Source organism: Sciurus carolinensis, chromosome 2 (assembly GCF_902686445.1).
Source record: "Sciurus carolinensis chromosome 2, mSciCar1.2, whole genome shotgun sequence".
Classification (NCBI taxonomy): Eukaryota; Metazoa; Chordata; class Mammalia; order Rodentia; family Sciuridae; genus Sciurus; species Sciurus carolinensis.
Window position 1 is genome coordinate 17,240,815 of NC_062214.1, and position 18,337 is coordinate 17,259,151.

General features: G+C 39.4%; 1 protein-coding gene across 1 annotated transcript in view; it reads left to right on the forward strand.

The window, feature by feature from the left end:
• The window catches only part of Chd6 (chromodomain helicase DNA binding protein 6), a 206,508-nt gene that overhangs the window by 80,205 nt on the left and 107,966 nt on the right, over window positions 1-18,337 (forward strand). Inside the window, 2 exon segments of the mRNA XM_047538643.1 lie at window positions 5,216-5,363; window positions 7,002-7,151. Coding sequence (XP_047394599.1) covers window positions 5,216-5,363; window positions 7,002-7,151 — 298 coding nt within the window.

The window sequence follows — 18,337 nt, forward strand, 5'->3', positions numbered from 1 at the left end:
AGAATCAGGAGGCTTAGTTTTTTGCTTGTCTTCAGCCCTTCTCTGGGTGTCAGCTGCATCCTTTGCAAACCTTTCCTTCTTAAGGCTGGAATCATGGCTACCTGCAGCTGTGGCCTCATGGCTCCACAACTTCATGATTTAAGAGGAAAGACATTCATTCATTTTCCTAACTGCTCCTGCCACAAGTTAGTTTTTGTTTTTAAAGGAAGGACTCCCAAGTTGGTCTGACCTGGACCGATCACTGTGGTAAAAAGAATAGAATACCATTAGACCAGTCTGTTCTTGTATTGATTCTTGTGGGAATCAGTATGGGTTATAAAGAAAAAAGATGGGAAACAAACACAGCATCCACCTCAGCAGTGGAATAGGTTTATATCAAAGTAAGTTTTTAACAAAATTTATATGTATGTGTTTATATATCTATGTAAAGTAACATTTTGATAAATACCTATTTATGTACCTGTATTATAATAGGTATTATAAATATGCATATATGTGTGTGTTTCCTGAATGATGTGAGAATAAGTTATAAACATGATGTCTTTTTGTTCCTAAATATTCCAGTGTGTCTTTGCTAAAAGTAAGACTGTAATATTCTTACATATTTAGTGTCTGCCCCTTACCTTCTGACATAGCAACGTTTTTCTGGCTGTTTTTGTCTTCCCTGCTTTAGCCTTTGAAGTCATCCATTTCTCTGAGGAGAGACCAAGATCTGAGTGTGAGGTGTACACATTGTTAATGGAGCATCTTTGCTTTTAGGTCCTTTGGGTTGTCAAAACTGGGAGGCCCACACACAGACATGCACATGGAGCTATATGTATAGACATACATACGAAAGCATATACACCATATATATGTGTTAATACCTATTTTTCTTACAAGTATTTGCATCTACCCTCTTCCTTCATGAAAACCTCAGTTCCTGACATCAACACATTTGCTTATTTGTTTAATCCTGTGCCACACATAAAATAGTTTGATTTCAGGTTTGCTTTCCCCAAACAATTACCAAGAGGAAAGAGTTTAGGAATTTGTTTCCTCTTCTGCCCCGTTTTAAAAACTGAGTCAATGTGTTCATAAATCTGTGGGATTAAAGTTGTTTTCTCTATGCATTGTGATTATGCAATTCAATTGAAACACTTGAATTCATTTGCTTGAGTTGGTTTTCATCTTGATTTTTATTCTTTAATCTGTACAACTTTAACATATCTTCAAAAGTCAAATCTATGTAAAAAGGTATGCCCAGGGAAGTGTAACTTCCTCCTGTATTCTTCCTGTCCCATCCCTTCCCCATTCTCTATAGATTAATTACTGGGTGGTGTGTGTGTGTGTGTGTGTGTGTGTGTATGTGTGTATGTGTGTGTGTGTGTGTTTTGATTTATTTTCTTGTGTTTCTTTTTGTAACGATAAATAGACATGGATGTGTTTTCTTATTTTCCCTTTATTTGTATGCAGAAAGATATTCTTTGTATTTTGCTTATCAGCTTATAGAATTCTTTCTAATCATTTTTTACACCTGCATAATATTCCATTGAGTGTACACTAACCTATTCAATCACTTACATTTAGACATTTAGGCAGTTTTCATTACTTTGCAGTTGTCAAATAATGCTACAGTGAATAACCTCATATGTATGTGTTTCCATATTGTTGTAGGTATTATCTTTGAGTAAATTTCTTTTAAGTAAAATGGCCAAGCCAAAAGGTATAAATACATGCATGTAGTTTCGTTAGACAATATTTAGCCACTCTTTTTGAGGAACCTGGAACTTCAGGGAGCAAACAAGTATTCATGGACCAAACCCACCTATAGATATAGCAATTTAGAGATTAAAATGTTTTCATTTGACAAAACTTCCAAGCTTAAGGTTTTAAAAACTTGTTCCAGAGAGTGGAAGAATACATTTTATCTAGAATCATCCTGGAGGATGAATCCAGGTGATATTTTCTTGATATCCTATTGAAAATCCCATTCGTAAGCTTACAAGGAATCTTTTCTTCCTGATATTTGTCTTTATCAGAAAAGCTCCAGGAAGAATTTTTGGAACTTAAAATTCAGTCTGTTGCCAAAGGTAACCTCCAGAAAATCACTTTGAAGATTGCCCAGGTAGAGTATATTCTTATTTATCCCCAAGTAAGTGAACAGGTTTCAGCAGGCACTTTCCAGTTTTACTGACCTTTATTTGAGAAGGTGTTCTCTGCAATCCACCTGCCCCCAGTGTTTGACTAAGAATAGCCAGAAGTAGTGCCCAGGCTTGACTTTGGAAGTGCCTTACGGTGGCTCCTCCTTATCTTCATCATTTAATGTATTTCTGAAAATGCACACACGAATCATAGTAAATTGGCTTATCTCAGAGAGGTTCTATTCCTTAATTATAGTTTGAGTTGATTTAGCTTTGAGTATGATATTGCATACTAAAGCTCATGTTTCTGCATATTTAAAATGAAAATTAAACATCACAAAGTCTTCTAACACAGTGAAGTTGTACTTTAGTAGATAGATGAAGTTAATTTCAAATGTTGGAAAGAAAGATTTAAGATTTTTATATCAGAATCAATAGGCCTCTTGAGTATGTGATTTTTTGATGATGACTTTTAGGATGTTTTCAGATTTAATTTATGTCAAAACATTTAAATACAAACTTTCATTTGCTATGAGAACTGTAAAAAATCAACAACTATTGATTTATGAATCTTTTTCTGTTTGGTTCATTGAAATGATTTTGTTGTTCATTCTTCTGGTTATTGTTTTAAGACTCAAATAACATTAAAGGAAATTTTAATTTATTACATTTATTAAAAGGGAAAAGCTGGGATTTTTTTGTTGGTTTGTTTTGGTTTGGGTACTAAAGATTGAACCCAGGGTACTTAACCACTAAGGCACATCCCTAGCCTTTTTTATTTTGAGACAGGGTATCACTAAGTTGGTTAGGGTCTCACTGAGTTGCTGATACTGGCCTCAGACTTGGAATCCTCCTGCCTCGTCCTTCTGAAGGATTTTCCCTGTGAGTCAGATGACTGGAGTCTCTGCTCTGCTGCTGTGGACTCTGGGACCTTTGCTGGCTTCCTTATTTGGAATATGAGGATTATTTGCCATGACTCCCTACTGGGACTGTTCACTGAGACACACAATGCCTAAATACTTGGTAAAATATAATTACCATATGGTTTTCTAAATAAGACACCATTAACATGAGATAAATATTCAAATATTCTTGTGAAAATTTAGCATCTTTTGTTTAAGCTGTTTCACCTAAGTCTCTTCTCTACACTGATAAAAACTTTTGCTTTTGTCCCCAGTTGAGGGTACAAGTCCCTTGTTAAAATCTGTAGTCCTCTAAAATGGCAAGACCCCTTATTTTTCTTCAGTTGAACCAGAATTGTCTTCATCATGAATTTTCCCAGTAGGTAGACAGGCCTGTGGCATAAAAGATGGGTGAGGGTTAGACTACCTGACTGGGAGTCTAGGGTATTAGCGAGGAGCAGCCTGGTCAGCAGTGGTTGGGATGCGTGTTGATACTAAACAAGGCCACCCGGTTTCCCTGTGCCCTCACACTAAGTCTCCTGATAGGAGGTACCAATAATGTTGACTTTCTTTTTCCTCCACGTTTTGTCACTTGCCAAGACTTACTGCTCCCACTCCTGCTGGGCCTTTCAAAGCATTCTCACCCTTGAGCCTTCATCGATTGCATCTATTGCAGGTTTTCAGTGCCTGTTACCTGGACTTGGCATCATGGCCCTTTTCCCACAGGCTGAAGTCTATACTCTGGCTTCGTGTACCCTTAATTTTCTTTCCAGCTCTGTCATAGTGCTTCTGTGCATTCTCCCTGTTTTCCAGCCACATAGCTGCTCAATGTGTCTGTGACTGTTCCATTCCTCAAGAATGCCATGGCGATTAAACACACAAACTCTACCTGGATTCAGATCCTCTCTCCACTGTTTCCTAGTCTCGTTACCCTAGCAATCTAACTTGACCTCACTGTGCCTCAGAGTTCTCTTGGTAAAATGAGAATAAAGATACTATCTGTTTTATAGTGTCATCTTGAAGCACAAAGGAGATAATCCATGTTAAAGAACTTCAAACTGTGCCTGCATGCAATGCTTATGTAAATAAGCATTAGCTGCAATCATTATTATTAATTACTGTTGTTTTTGTCAGTCAAAATTCTATGTATATCTCTGCTCAAATAAGTTTTCCCAAGTCTCTCCAACACAAGTAATCTTATAAGATTAATTAATGCATCTACTTATCCTTTGCTTAAAATTTTTTTTAAAATACTTGCTTAAATATTAATTGTACACTTATTGTGTATAATGCTTAAGACTGCTCACTCAGGAATACAACACTTAAGTAATACTCTATAGAAACTTTGACTCTGGTATTAGTGATCAGAGAAATATAAAATATCCATTCATTCAACAAACATTTATTGAGCAACTGCAGAGGATCCAGGCACTGTATGTAGTTAACGTGAGTTCTAAGTCTGGTGTCCATGGTTAATGACTAACTTTGGTGAAAGATCAGACTTAGAGTACCTTAACCCAAAGCACAGTTCAAGTTGTTTGGGAAGTATGGAAAAGAGATTTTATCATCTACAAGAAGAAGGAAGGCTTTTTAGAGAAAATGTTGCCATCTTAGTAGGTCCTTGAAGAAGAGATGGACTTTGCCCCTCTTAGCAGCTCTGAGAAAGCACTCATGTACTGCTTTGGGCTGTGGCTACAATTAGACTATAAGGTTTTTATAACTGTAAGCTCTTCAAGGGCAAGGACAGTGTTATCTTCATTTTTGAGTTCCTAGTGCTCACTTTGGGTCTAGGAGGAGGGTGTTCATTCTCAATAGAGAGGGTGACAGATTGGGGAGGTGCTTCTTCCTGGGTGACTTAAAGGAACATTTTAATTTGGTGAGTCTAAATATTGTGAAACAAACTTCCCCGTGAAGACATTTGTTTAAGCCAAAAGTGGGATTTTTTAGAGAGGTTCATATTTTTCTTACCAAATTGTAGCTACAGTAGTTATTATAGGAGTGTTGGATTCTGTATCAATTCATGTACATATTCTTCCCATATTTCTGTATATTTCTGGGAAGAAACTTCTGTAGATTCTCCATTAAAGTACCCTGGTCCTAGGATTTCAGAGTATGATTTAATGACTGATTATGAGAAATCTTAGTTTTCAAAACTGCCCAACAGTTTTAATTCTGAATTTCTCCTTGTAGCAAGGAGCAAGGACCAACCCCAGTGGAGAGAAAGAAGAAAGGAAAAAGGAAAAGTGAAACCACAGTGGAGAGTTTAGAGCTGGATCAGGGCCTGCCGAACACATCCCTGCGGAGTCCTCAGGAGTCCACTGAGTCTGCAGACAGCCAGGTATAGCTGTGACCCGGAGCCTACTGGAGGTTACGGCTGCTGGACGGGGTCTTGCTGACATTGGTGCTCCTCTGTGCCTGTCTTTAGCCTACTTCCCTTACGCACAGACTGGGCTGGGCTTTTTCTTGGATAAGCAGGTAGACAACAGGCTTTCTCCCTAGCCCAATCCTTATACTAATGATTGCCCAGTTTTTTAATGGTGTTTGCTTTCTTCTTAGAAAGTAGCATGATATTAGGCTGCAGAGGAAGTTGATGTGGAAAGTGAAGTTGTAAGCCAGGCTAGGTAAGGCTCAGGGGGCTGGTTTGACACGAGTGTAATGCATTTAGTGCTCAGTGGTAAGCTAGTCTGAACAAGGGCACCTTTATAGTCCCAAATGCTACAAAAGGCAGGGATGTATTCATTATGCCAAAATGGAGATTTGGCCAAAAGTGTGAACAAGGAGATACCATCTAATTGGGGTCCTAAAATTATGCCATAGTATGCCTGAGTTGAGGCGGTGTCTCTTGGACATGAATTCTAATATTTGAAAGTGCTGTTTCCTTTGATATCTACAGCAATTTATCTGCTACAAGGAGACCATTGAGAATAAAACCAACTTACTGTACTTTCCAGGATCATCTGGACCCTCTTTAGTTTCTTGGTGATCTCCACTATAGGAAGGTGTCAGCTTGTAACATCATAGTACTCATAAGTTGTAGTGTCTTGGTGTCAGAGCAGAAGCCCCTTCCCTGCCTGTAAGCTGGGGCTGGTGGCTGTTAAGTATCCAGAGTGGCAAAGGAGCAATCACATTGAGTCGATGGGATTTGGCAGGGAGTTCAGTGTTTGCAGGATGGTGAACTGTGCATGGGAATGGGGAGAAGTTTTTTTCTGGACTCTCTCACAGAGTTAAATGCCATCGAGGTAACACAGTGAAGGAATGATGGGAACCTAGAGAGACACTCAGGAAATTTCCTTTAGAAGAAATAGGAGATGAGGTTTTGCTTTTGTTTAAGCTCTGAATATCTGAGACTGTGCTAGCTGGTTTCCTGAAGTGATCCTGCTACTTGAGGAAAGTCACTCCCCTTCTTTGTTGTTGTTGCTTGTTCTCTCTCTAAAAGATACAAGCTGCTTGATTAGAGGTGAGTTTTTAGGTGATGACTTGCCATTTTGTCACACTTCAGATGTCCCCCAACATTTCGACATGGTGTTGATTAGTTTTTCAAACTACATTTTTAGGAGTTTGTGGTGAGTACATTGAACTTGAGCAAAATAAATAAATACATGAACTGTCATTATTGTCATGAACCTGGACTTCCCACTCATACTGGAGTGGACCTCAAAGATGGTGGAGTTTACCTCTCTTCCCTGTTATGTGGGAACAGGAAGGAGGAAAAACATCACTGCTGTTGATGAATAAAACATGTCTTTCTAGATTGTGAGATTACACCTTCTTCTTAGTGGATCATGGCATTTTGGAAATGGACTTTATTCTCCCCCTCACTCAGCTAGTCCATAAAGAGAGTTGTGTTTACAGAAGATTCCTTTTCTAAGGAGGGAAAACCCCACTTGGAGCGTTAGCAAGTGTAGATGAGGATGTTCTTGCGCAAGCTTTTGCCTTTGACTCTCAGAGCTGCTCTGATGTTATGTTTGTCCTGTAGAAACGACGCTCAGGACGACAAGTAAAACGCAGAAAATATAACGAGGACCTGGACTTCAAAGTAGTGGATGATGATGGGGAAACAATTGCTGTTCTTGGAGCTGGCCGAACATCTGCACTCTCAGCTTCTACACTGGCTTGGCAGGCAGAGGTATGGCCTTGCGTGAGGGTACTGACCATGGCTGAGCAGTCATCATGGCCTAGTTGATGGAGCTAGCAGGACTCTTTGCTAAAGCATAAGTTACATCATCTAAGTATTGCTAGTAACCTTTGAATGGCTTCCTGTTATTCTGAGAATAAAGTTAGGACTCCTTACTCTGCCTAGCAGGACCCTTTATAATCACACTCTCCCTGTTTCACCAAATTTCTATTTTAGATAAGCAACTTTTTCTTCTTGTTTTTCTACAACCAAAGGGCTAGCCATCTTTTTTTTTTTTTTTTTTTTAAGTGCTGGGGATTAGGGCACTTTACCACTGAGTAACATCCCCAGTCCTTCATATATTTAATTTTGAAACAGGGTCTTGCTAAGTTGCCGAGGCTGGCCTCAAACTTGTGATCCTCCTGCCTCAGCTTCCTGAGTTGCTAAGATTATAGGCTTGTGCCACCACACTTGGCAAGGCTGGCCATCTTTTAATAAACAGCAGTTCTTTTCTCACCTCCCGGCCTTTGCCAGTGCTGTTCCTTCTGCTCGGAATGCTCTCTGCCACATGCTTCACATGACTGGTTTACTGTCAGTTAAGTTTCACCTAAAAAGGCATCTCCTTAGAAGGTCTTTCCTGTCTCTTATCTGAAGTAGATTCCTGTGTGTATAGTCTTGGTGATTCTCTGTTTTAGCTCCTTGTTTATTTCCTTCATAGCACTTACCACAATTTGTAATTGTATTTGAATATGTCTGATCTCTGGTTTTGTTTTTGTCTCTGTCATTAGAGTATAAAAAGTCTTATACATGTAAATACTTGCTCAGAGAATGTAATCAAACGAACTAATAATTACAGTTGGAGCTTTAATTCAACAAAGGTGTATTCAAAGTCTGCTGGAAGATGAGGTCCTGGGGTATAGGGATGAGTGTCAGCTTATGACCCCTGCATCCACAGAGCTTTGTCTTGGAGAAACAACACATGGCTGTATTAATATGGTGATAAGTGCAGACCTAGAAGTATGTGCTAGATGCAGTGACCACACAGAAGAGGAGTTGACAGGGGTTCAGGAGAACAAGGATGCTGGAGGACCATTTCCACCATGAACAAAAGCCCCAGAACCTGAAGGGCAACCTGAAGGACACCATAGGCCACAGCCTGGTATGACCAGTGATGAGTGCGCTGGATTCTGGAGTGGTGGGGTGTGAGGGCTGAGAAGGAGGAAGAGTCACACTTCACAGTGATATCAGCTATGATGTGTGGCCTTCATACTGTAAGTTGAACAAGAGATGGGAGGCATCAGTAGGTCCAAGCAGACAAGCAGAATGCCCACGTTTTATCAGTTCCCCCTGCAGTGCCAAGGAGAGGATGACAGCATTAGGACTTGATACAGACAAAGACAGAGAAAGGAAAAGGGTTAAATATTGAAAAGGAGATCTGTGCTGAGGAGCTTGTAGAGAAAAAATGAAAAGGAGGAGAAGCAGCAGGCTGAGTGTGTAGGAGGGGCTCATTGCCAGCAGTGTTGTGGGACATAGGTTGTCTTGTTCTGGAGTCACTGTTGCTGACTTGGCAGAATTCACTCTGCATGCCAAGTGGCAATAGCATAGCTGGCTGCCCCTCCTGGACTCCAGAGTGCCTCACAGAAGCTGATAATGTTTTATCTTCTTCAGCCTTCTTGCCACCAACTTAAAACATTTTCCATGTTTTTTCACATATCCTTCCATTCTGTCTTTGCATGGGAAGTAGTAAGGAGCAAGGGGTTCTTGTTCTTATCTTAAGGAACAGGGTGATCCAGGTTAAGAGTTACATATCTGCACTTAATCGATTACTAGCCTATAAGAGTTGATTTCATGTCTCTGCTAAGGATTATCCAACTCATGAATATAATACATAATAGGAATAATAATTTGATATGTTATTATTATAGTACTTTTCAAACAATAGTTAAAAATAGCTCTTGCAAAGCTGACATGGAGTGATGGGATTGTGTCCTTTTATAATGGGATTTCCTTCCTTGGGGATTTTATGGTTGATTTGGTAGTTAAAACACTGTAAGGGTTTTTATTTTCTTCAAGTAGCCATTTAGCCTAAGCCATTAAACATATTTTAGATGTTGTTATGACTTCTCCCCCTGGTACCTGAAGGGCAGCAGAAACTGATGTGATAGAAACAATTCAGGAAATTTTATGTTTCTTATTAAGGCTCCTTTTTCCTTTAAAGGTATAGCAAAAAGGATTTATATATGGAGAAACATTCTATCTTGAATCTAAGTTTGCATTAATTATGCCTAAAATTTTTTTACCAAGTTTAAACAAGAGTGAGGCCCAATACATGATTTTGGACGTTGATGTTCAGAGAGGGATCTGGCCTCCGAGCCTGAGGTTGGCCTCCCATGTAAGATCAGCAGGACCACCTTGAGGAGAATACTGGGGAGATCAGTTTGTCAAGAGGTTTTCAAAATCAGCCCTCACTGCTACAGAATCAAAATAGCTCCACTTGTATCTGTTTATCATACAAGGCTTCTTGGTGAGATTTGAACAGATTTCCTAGGCTTAATGAAAAACTTGAAGGTTATGGATCTATCTAGGATTCGGGACAATCCTTGGCATTCAGTGGCACAGAAAATCATTGAGGAAGATGAGGTTTTTTTCCTTATATCCTTCCCTCAAGGCCCTCTGGCTAATGTCTGCCTGTCTGCCCACTTTAGTATGGGGCAGAGAAGGGGTGGAGTCCTCCCTAGAAAGTCCCTGTTGTCACTTCTCTGAAGGTCTGTGCTGCGTCTTGTCTGCATACTCAGTCCCATTCTGTGACTGTTGGCCCCTGTCCCAGCCCCAGATTGTACCCTCAGCATTGGTTACCTATTGATGGGTTGTTAAAAACATCTTCTAAAAACTTTTTCTAGATCAAGATTGGCCTGTTGTTGCAGCCCCACTTTGGGATTCAGAAGATGGTCCCCAACTGGGGTATGGATTTTCAGAGGCTGGAAATAAGTTTCCATTCCTGACTGACTCGGCTTTCTCATTCTTTGTCCAGCTGATGATGGTGCCTGGAACGAACTGTCACAGTTCTGTGGTGCACTTAACAATGTGTAGACTTCAAGGCTGTTTTGGTTTTTACCTCCTACAATTTGGACAGTTAGTATGATTCTGCCTTTTGGAGCAAAAGTACTTCAGTTTGAATGAGTCTTCAGCTCACAGTGCCCTCCTGTGCACTCTTCTTGGGTCTTTGCCTACGGTACCCTCTTTGGTCTTTTCCTGTGCCCGAAAGGCTGAGCGCAGTTTCCCTTCTGAGGACACTTCCTGCTTCCCCTGTAGCAAGGAACAGCTGTAACCCAATAAAGGAAACCAGGTTTCTGCTGTAACCCTGTGCTGAGGCCTGTTCTGATGACTTCAGCACAGTTTTGTGGTTCCCTTCCGCAAGTCTCTCTCTCCTTCCTAATCTGATATCAGACTAATTTTCCCAAAATACCAGGGGTATTGCTGTTATTTTTTATCTCTTGATCAAGAATCTGAGTTGGTTACTTCTTAAATGCAGTATAAGAGCAAAACTCATTTTACCCATTTACCCTCATTTATCCTCCATCCCTTTCAACATAATGCTTTTACTCTTAAGAAGATGAGTTACTCTCCAGCAGTTTGGGAGGATTGCAAATTTGAGGCCAGTCTCAGCAACTTAGTGATAAGATAAAAGATAAAAGGACTGGGGCTCCCTGGTGAAGTGTCCCTGGGTTCAACCCCAGCACCACCAAAAAAAAAAAAAAAAAAAAAAGGTTATGTTTCACATAGTTCCACATAGTTCTTTTTTTTTTTTTTTTTTTTTTTTTAAACTGAGGATTTTACTTAGGGGGGCACATTACCACTATGCTACATCCCCAGTTCTATTTTTTTATTTTGAGATGGAGTCCTGCTAAGTTACTGAGTCTAATCTCTAACTTGAGATCCTCCTGCTTCAACCTTCCAAGTCACTGGAATTGCAGGTGTGCTGCTTATAGGATCCTCCTTTAATCTTGCCTTATCTTTGCTGTCCTCTTTTATGAGCCATCCTTCTTTAGGGTTCAACTTTTAGACCCTCACCTGTTCTGTGAAGTCCAGGCTGTTCTCTCTTTTTGAACTCTCATTGGACTGGTAGTTACTGTCACACCATTTAGCATTTACCTTGGGGCATTTCTCTTTTTTTCCTTTTCCTTTCCTTTCCTTTTTTTTTTTTTTTTTTTCCTTTTGATGATAAGGAGATGGAAATTTTAATCACCCAGTTTTACCAGTAACTATTATATACATGTATTGTAATATCACACTGTACCCCATAAATAAACTCAGTTGTGCATTAATCAAAATATTTTGAAATTTTTAAGAAGATGGAAATTTTTTTAAATTTTTAAAATTTGTTTTAATTAGTTTTACATGACAATAGAATACACTTTGATACACATACACACACACACACACACACACACATATATATATATATATATATATATATAAAATGGAGTATAATTTCTCATTCTTCTGGTTATACCTGATGTAGAATCCCACCAGTCCTATAGTTATATATGTATATAGGGTAATAACGTTTGATTTATTCTACTATACTTCCTATCCCCATACTTACTCCCCTCTCTTAGAAATCCCCTCTACCTAATCTAAAGTAACTCTGTTCTTCTCTACCCCAACCCCTAACCCTCCGTTGTGAATTAGCATCCCCATATCAGAGAAAACATTGGGCTTTTGGTTTTTTGGGATTGGCTTATTTTGCTTAGCATAATATTTTCCAGCTTCGTTCATTTAATGGCAAATGCCATAATTTTGTTCTTCTTTAAGGCTGAGTAATATTCTATTGTGTATATATATATATATATATATATATATATATATATATACACACACCATATTTTAAAAATCCATTCATCTGTTGAAGGGCACCTAGGTTGGTTTCATAATTTAGTTATTGTGACTTGAGCTGCTACATTGATGTGTAGCTGCATCGCTGTAATAGGCTGATTTTTTAAGTCCTTTGGGTATTAAACCAAGGAGTGGGATAGTTGGGGCAAATGGTGGTTCCATTCCAAGTTTACTGAGGAATCTTCATACTGCTTTCCATAATGGTTCCACCAATAGAAGAAAATGGAGGCCCAAATCTCCACATGTCAGCTTAGGATCTGACTTCCTTAATAAGACTCCTAAAGTGCAAGAAGTCAAATCAAGACTCAGTAAATGGGACAGATTCAAACTAAAAAGCTTCTTCTTAGCAAAGGAAACAATCAATAATGTGAAGAGAGAGCCTGCAAAATGGAAGAAAATCTTTACCACATGCACCTCAGATACAGCATTAATCTCCAGGATATATAAAGAACTCCAAAAACAACACCAAAAAATCAAACAACCCAGTCAATAAATGGACTTAGGAACTGAATAGACACTTCACAGAAGAAGAAATACAATCAACAAATATAAGGAAAAATGTTCAACATCTTTAGCAGTTACAGCAATGAAAATCAAAACTACTCTAAGATTTCATCTCACTCCAGTCAGAATGGCAATGATCAAGAATACGAACAATAATGAATGTTGGCGAGGTTGTAGGGGAAAAGGTACACTCATACATTGCGGGTGGGAATGCAAATGGATGCAACCAGGTTGGCTTTGAACTTTCGATCCTCCTGCCTCAACCTTTTGAGCTGCTGGGAGCTTCTGGGATTACAAGAGTTGGCCACTTCCCTGCTACCCTGGGGCATTTCTAAGACAAATGTTTATTGTGTTTTCCCTAGGTGAGTGTGAAATCTTTGATATAGTGCACCAAGCTCAAGGCCACTTTTGAACCTTCCATGGCAAGCTGTAATGTTTGTTGATCTAAAAAGTGGTTTGCTTACTGGACCCCTCCTAATAGTTTGCTAAATAAAAGTAAATGAGTGGTTAGTTGAGGTTTGGGATGAATAGGGTTAAGTTTTTGTGATTTCCCCCCCGCACACTAAGAATAAAATTTTTCAATTATATGAATCTCTGACATACAAGTAAATGAATTAAAATGGTCTTCCTTGAAGGATAATTTGAGAAAATTCCAAGCAGTTAAGAACAGATGGTGGTGATGGAAGAGTGTTTGGCAGGAAGATTTAGTTTATATCTGTGTGTATCTGTGTACACTGAGTGTTTATACACATATGATCATGCTTATGCACAATTGCTGTCTAGGAAAAATAAATCTTGATTTTCCAGTTTCCTGCCTACTTTGGTGTGTATTTGGGAAGCGCTATTCCCTTTTCCTTTTATTAAGATGGAATAGAAACCTGTTTTCAGTGTTTTGATGATCACAGCTAATTTTTAATTCTTAAAATTTTCCATTCATATAAAACTAGCAACAGAAGAGAGACAAAAGTATATTTTTCAGAGATGCCTATATGCATAGCAAAACTATAAAGGAGACCAGGTAAATGAGAACTCTGCAAGTTGAGGTGGAAGCGAAGTGGGAAAGGGGGCTTGAGGGCGAGAGCACACCTAGGGTACTTCTCTTGTTTCTTGACCTGGGCAGGGGTTACAGCCTGAGTGTTTGCTTTATCACTGTTTGTTAAGCTGTTGTTTTAAAAAGACACACCAGTTCTTTAACTCTAGTGCTGAACCCCCCATTCTTAAAATGTGCTAAAAGATAAATTTAAATTTTATTTCAGACTCCTTAATTTTTACTTGAAAATTTTCTGTAGTGAAGAATGTTTTAAGTCTTATATCCTTTTAATACTCAGAATAAAGATCTGTTCTTTCTTATCCATGCATTAATATTTTCTTAGATTTGGTTCTAGTAAACACACCAAGGAGCAATCAAAATCCTACTACGAGAAGCCATCTCTTATCTGTTCTTTGTGGTAGGTAAGAATAGAATATTTGTCCAGGTGGTATCACATATCTGTAGTTCCAGCAATTTGGGAGACAGAGGGAACAACCTATGCCAAGTCCCTGAGAGAAAAGCATGTTTACTATGTATGAAGAACAGACAAGGAGCCTTGCGAGGTGGCAGATGAGGTGGGAGGGTGATGTAGATCCTGCAGGTTTTAAAGACCATTGGAAAGTCTTTGGTTTTACTCTGAGTTAAAGAGAAGCCTTTTAAGCAGTAAAAGTAGAGGAGTGAAATACTGGATGTAATTCTGGATGTTTTTTTGAAACGTCTTGTGGGATGAGAATAAAAGCAGGGAGGCCAGTTAGTAGGCTCTTGGGAATAATCTGGGTGAGACATGAAGGTGGTATTGGCCAGGGTAGAAGCAGTGGAGAGGATGAGAAATGGACTGGTTTCTGGACATATTTTAAAGGTGGAAACAAACAAAAAAAAATTTCTTGACCAATCACATGTGGTGTATGGAGAAAAAAGAGAAATGGGTTACATCGGGATTTTTGGTTTGAGTACCTAAAAGATAGAGTTTGCTTAACTCAGGTGAGAGAGGACTATGTGGGGTCAGGGATGGGGAGCAGGAGTGTTGGCTAGAAGACCAGGCTAGGAGTTTAGTTTGGGGATATTTTAAATTTAATCAGGTGGAGATAGCAAGTGACAATTAGATTACAATTAAGAATCTATTGTCAGAGGGGGAGGTTCTGAGCTAGATGTTTAAATTTGTCAGACATCGCAATGGAGCCATGAGACTAGATGAGATCAGCAAGAGAATGAGTATAGACAGAAAAAGAGAAGAACCCCAAAAACTAGGCTCCAAGCAACTCCAGTGATAAGTTACTATAAGATTTCTCCTACCTATAAGGTTGAGATAGGCCAACACTCACCTACAATGTTGAGGGGGTTAGGTTGCAAAAATTTATTTTTAAAGACATCTAGATCCAAGATGGCGGACTAGAGGGAGGCTGCGTTCCTTGTAGCTCCGAAACTCCGGTTTCAAGCAGAGGATATGTGTTTCTTGGTGAGGCAGTTTTTGCTGCTTATCGATCCCCTCCTGTTTACCCCATTTGTCTGCTGTGATCACCTGCAGTCTGCCAGCATATCGACGCCTATTTGAGTGCAGATTGCTCACTGTCAGGTGTCTATCATCCACCATTTCCCTGCCTCTCACCTGTCCATCGCCTGCCTTACATCTGTCCATCACCCAACGCATGAGGTTCACCTCCCCATCGTCCAACAACAGTCAGCAAACTGATCGCCGACCGCCAGTGGAGTACCAGCTGCCTGCTGTTGCCTGGAAGTTCACTGTGACAGTACCTGCAGGTTGATTACATGTGGCTGCTGCCATTTTGAGACAACAGCCAGGCCCCATAGGACCCCTGGCCAGACTGACTGAGCCCCATCTCCGGATCCCTCAGCCTGACCGACCACTCCTGCCTCTGGGGCCCTCACATTGGCTGACTGCTCCCTGCCGCCAGGACCCCCAGACCAACTGACTGCGCCCTATCACCGGGACCCCAGACCGACTGATTGTACCCGGTCTCCAGGATCCCACAACCACACCAAACACACCCGACCCCCAGGACACCTGACTGACCAACAGCATCCTGCCTCCAGGACCTCCTGCTAACCACGGCCACACCTTGAGCTGCAGCTGCCCATTTGCCAACACATTTTGAAGCCAGATGCGGCCATCTTGGATAATCCTGGAAAAGGTAGCTCTGATCTTTAGGTGGGCAAATCCCATCCTGAGACGCCTGCTGGAGGCTAGAAGATCATTGTCAGGCACCTCTCCTTCAGCAGGCTACTAAAGACTGGGAGGTTACTATATGACTGTTATACTATAGATTTCTTTTTTCTCCTTATTGAAAAAAATTTAAGTTTTATTTCTTTACTTTTCTTGCTCTCTTTTCCTTTGTTTACCTGTTCCCTCAGAGTCCTTTCTCCCTTTTTTGCATGCTAACATCCAATTCTTTTGATTACACTCTCACCCTTTCTATTATTTAGAACTTCTGTATATTCTTTTCTTATCCCATTAACAGCCACATTCTACATCCCTCTGCATCCTCTTTGTCCTCCATTTGAAATTGCAGACCTTATTGCAAATCTGTTTTGTTTTACTGAAGATAATATTTGAACTCATTCTGTTTAGTATGACGATTTTGTTTACTGTCCTCATAGGGCTATTTGGTCTAGGATTGCATAGTGTGTGAATTGGGCACTGCTAATATTGATCTCCCCTTAAAGAAAGGTTTTGGAAACCTATAGGGCCACTATAAGACTATAGGGGAAATCTGCAATACCCCAGATCTGCACTGCAAGAGGGGAAGATACATGAACAACATGAAAAAACAAGGGAAGAAAAATGATCCAAACAAATCTAGATTCTATATTAATAGAATCCAATGACAGTACCTTAGAAGAAATGTCATAAAAGCACTTCAGATTATACATGATTAAGATGATTCATGAAGCAAAGGATGAGATAAGAGAGCAAATGCAGGCAATGAATGATAATACCAATAAGCTGAAAGAGCACCTGCAGGAAGCAAAAGATCATTTCAACAAAGAGATAGAGATTCTCAAAAAAAAAACCAAACGGAAATTCTTGAAATGAAGGAAACAGTAAACCAAATTAAAAACTCAATGGAAAGCATCACCAAAAAACTATACCCCTTAGAAGACAGAACCTCAGACAATGAAGACAAAATATTTAATCTTGAAAATAAAGTTGCCCAAACAGAAGATGGTAAGAAATCATGAACAGAATCTCCAAGAACTATGGGATGTCATGAAAAGACCAAATTTAAGAATTATTGGGATTGAGGAAGGCACAGAGATACAAACCAAAGGAATAAAACAACCTATTCAAGGAAATAATATCAGAAAATTTCCCAAACCTGAAGAATGAAATGGAAAATCAAATACAGAGGCTTACAGAACACCAATGCACAAAATCACAACAGATCCACACCAAGGCACATTATAATGAAAAATGCCTAACATTCAAAATAAAGATAGGATTTTGAAGGCCGCGAGAGAAAAGCATCAAATTACATAGAGGGGGAGACCATACGATAGCAGCCGACTTCTCAACCCAGACTCTTAAAAGCTAGAAAGGCCTGGAACAACATATTTCAAGCTCTGAAAGAACATGGGTTACCAACCAAGAATCCTATACCCAGCAAAAACTAACCTTCAGATTTGAAGATGAAATAAAATCCTTCCATGATAAACAAAAGTTAAAAGAATTTACAAATAGAAAGCCTGTGCTACAGAATGTTCTCAACAAAAATATTCCATGAGGAGGAAATGAAAAACAACAATGGAGGTCAGCAAAGGGAGGAACTACCTTAGAGAAAAACCACTCAAAGGAGAAAACAAGCCAACTTAAAAGTCAAAAATAAGCTAAATGACTGGGAATATACATCATATCTCAATAATAACCCTGAACGTTAATGGCCTAAGCTCATCAATCAAAAGACATAGACTGGCAGAATGTTTTAAAAAAGAAAGACCCAACACTATGCTGCCTGCAAGAGACTCATCTCATAGAAGAAGACATCCACACACTAAGGTGAAAGGATGGGAAAAAACCTACCATGCACATGGACTCAGTAAAAACGAGGGGGTTCCCTCCTTATATCGGATAAAGTAGACTTCAAGCCAAAGTTAGTCAAGGGATAAAGAAGGACATTTCATACTGCTTAAGGGAACCATAAATCAGGAAGACATAACGATAGTAAATATTTATGCCCCAAACAATGGTGCATTCCTGTACATCAAACAAATCCTTCTCAATTTCAGGAATCACATAGACCACAACACAATAATTCTGGGTGACTTTAACATACTGCTGTCACCACTAGATAGTTCTTCCCCAAAAAAAAACAACCAAGGAAACATAGAACTCAATAACACAATCAATAACCTAGACTTAATAGACATACATAGAATATTCCTCCATCAACAAGTGGATTCACTTTCTTCTCAGCAGCACATGGAACCTTCTCAAAAACAGACCATATGTTATGCCACAAAGCAGCCCTTAGGAAATGCAAAAAAATAGAGATACTGCCTTGTGTTCTATCAGATCATAATGGACGGAGAGTAGAAATCAATGACAAAATAAAAAACAGAAATTACTCCAACACCCGGAGACTAAATAATATGCTATTGAATGAAACATGGATAACAGAAAACATCAGGGAGGAGATAAGAAAATTCTCAGAGGTCAATGAGAACAACGATACAGCATATCAAAATCTCTGGGACACTAAGAAAGCAGTACTAAGAGGAACATTTATTGCATGGAGCGCATTCCAGAAAAGAA